This window comes from Triticum urartu, chromosome 1A (assembly GCF_056163025.1).
Source record: "Triticum urartu cultivar PI428250 chromosome 1A, HENAU_Tu73, whole genome shotgun sequence".
Classification (NCBI taxonomy): Eukaryota; Viridiplantae; Streptophyta; class Magnoliopsida; order Poales; family Poaceae; genus Triticum; species Triticum urartu.
Window position 1 is genome coordinate 83150518 of NC_141873.1, and position 2546 is coordinate 83153063.

General features: G+C 41.8%; 1 protein-coding gene across 1 annotated transcript; it reads left to right on the plus strand.

Moving 5' to 3' along the window:
- The first annotated feature begins 1791 nt into the window (after window positions 1–1791).
- Window positions 1792–2196, plus strand: LOC147990148 (uncharacterized). The gene is made up of 2 exons (XM_087524067.1): window positions 1792–1857; window positions 1936–2196. Exons 1-2 carry the CDS (start codon window positions 1792–1794, stop codon window positions 2194–2196), a joined length of 327 nt encoding a protein of 108 aa, XP_087380193.1.
- The last annotated feature ends 350 nt before the right edge of the window (window positions 2197–2546 follow it).

Genomic DNA, 2546 nt, shown 5'->3' on the forward strand with positions numbered 1-2546 from the left:
TCAATTAGTCTACGTATTTATACATTAGACCCTAGCCGTAGCTTTTTTTCTTCCGTAAAACAGCTTGGCCCTGATTTTTCAAATAGCCATAACTTTTTACTCGTTCATCCAAATTAGATGAAACCAACGCCTATAGCTTCGTCTTGTTTTTACCTATCCAGTGAACCTGTCACATCAACTTTTTGAAATTTTCAAATTTTGAATTTTGTTCAGATTTATAGTCAAACTTCTTTTGATCATAACCTGAGTTTTATAACTCCGATTTAGTCGATTCTTTTTGCGAATCGAAGCTCTTGACCTAAACTTTCTGATAAGGCCAAATTCATATAATTTTGGTGCTGATAGAAATTGTTTTATGTTGCAAGAGTTATTCGCTGGGTTTTGAAGCTTTCTGAATTGTTTTCTTCTTTCTCTCCGAACTTTTGAGTGATTGCTTATGTGTGGTTACTATTGCTTGCTTACGATAGATTGACCGGAGTGTGACGAGTAGAGCTATCAAGAGTTTTGAGTGCGAATCATCTTCATCAACATTGCAGGCAAGTTCACACTTTGATCATACCTTTTCTACTACCCAGTTTTAATGCATTAGATCAGATCCTCAAACATTGCATGATTAGGATCTAATTAAATTATGGGATGGGAAGTAGTTGAGGTAGTACCTATTACCTATTTATTTTCAAACCTTTGGGAGTTACTTCTACGTTTGCTTATTATGCCAGGCTATGCTAGTAGACGTGGATTGGGTGAGTGATATCCATGACAGATGTGAGTTTGTTAATTAATGGTTTATCTAAGGTGGCAACTTAAACACACATCTGGGTGGATTGAGGCACCTGGGTAATCCAGGATTTTCCTGTTTTCTTTTGGACCGCCACCCAGGCTCAAAGGGATCATGAGATTATTCATACTAGAAACTTCCGTGTGCAGCCACAAGCTATTATGGGCTCTAGCATAGTTGACTAAGTCGTGCGAACTCTTACAGTGGTAGACTAGCAGATGTAGGGGATGTAGGTGGTACGGTCTACCCATCGTAAGGTGCAAACGCTTCTGAAAGACTATGTATCGGCCATCCGTTTCTCAAACACCATGTAGTGCGAGAAATCCAACGGAGGAGATCGTGTCTTGTGGGAAAAAGTGCGCAAACCTCTGCAGAGTGTTTAAACTAATCATGGTTAGCCGTGTCCCCGGTTATGGACGTTTTGAGTATCTAGTACTTGGATTATCATGTGAATCTCATCATGTTACTTTAAATTAAGTTGTTGGGTTTAATGATGTTGCTTAATTGGGATTGAGAATGCTGTCAACCATTCTCAATGTTCAACAACCACCATGATAGTTAAATAAAATTTATTCCTTTGCAGTAGGGAAAAAATGGCTTTTCGCAAAAACCTTATAACCATAGAGCTTTTCCACTAGCCATATATGCATGTAGTGATAGCCATTGTTCATCATTTCTCTCTATGGTGTGAATTTGCCAGTACATTCAATGTACTGACCCTTTGTGGCTGCAACGTCTTATGTTGCAGGTTTATCTTACGACAAGTAAGTGATACGTTAGGGTTACGATTTCTACACTCAGCTTTGCCATTGGTGTTGATGGGAATCCACAGCCTTGTTACTTCTGCTATTTTGGATTGAGGTAATAGTATCTTACGTTACTTATACATGTGATTTACCTCTGTTATAAATCCTTGAGTACTGTGTGTGTCAGCATACCGATCCAGGGATGACACTTAAACACAGAGACTTGATCCATTCGGGTCGGGTCGCTACAATTCCTCTGGCAAGGTGATGGTCCCCATCGAGGACGAGGAGATGGCCCCCGGAGGGATGGGATCCCCTGGTGAGTTGCACAAGGTAAAAAATAATGGCTTTCCATAGTTGTGGTTTTTTTATTATTTGCAATGTGCTTGCTAATATGTTAGGGTTGTGCAGGTGCCGGTGGACGTCCTTGATGATTCCGATGTCGCGGCCCATCCTGTGGACAACGCCCCAGAGATCATTTTTGATGTCGCGGTCCGTCCTGTTGACATCGCCCCGGACATCGATTCCGATGCCGTTGTCGATCCTGTGGACAGTGCCCCAAAGATCAATTCCGATGTCGCGATCAGTCCTGTGGACATCGCCCCAAAGATCGATTCCCATGCCCATGTCCGTGTTGTGGTCATTGCCCGAGAGATCGATGATAAGAAATAGTTGGTCGCGCTAGTCCTTTAGGGTAGTTTGCATTGCCCTGTGTTTAATTACTAGAACGATGCATGTTATCAAACCATCTTAGGGCTAGTGCACTGTCTTGTGTGGGAGGTACTTGCTACTTTTGTTTGATAATGAATCATGCGAACCGTCTCCGAGTTATGGAAACAGATGTATCCTCACCAGCTTTTGATGTTACACATCGCATGCTTAGATGTAAGTACGAACTGTTTATCATATCAGCAGGGCTTGTTTGATGATTCTTGGTGTTAGTAGGCTAGCTACTGTGCCAGCTATAGTACTTGCAAAACACTCACCGAAGAGAAACATTGGGGATGATGAGCTCGTGGTAC

What these genes read in the sequence shown, in the direction of transcription:
- LOC147990148 (XM_087524067.1), top strand. Translation starts at nt 1,792, where the DNA reads ATGGTCCCCATCGAGGACGAGGAGATGGCCCCCGGAGGGATGGGATCC. An exon ending in CCCCTGGTGAGTTGCACAAG is followed by an intron (nt 1,858 to 1,935) that starts GTAAAAAATAAT and finishes AGGGTTGTGCAG; the next exon opens with GTGCCGGTGGACGTCCTTGA.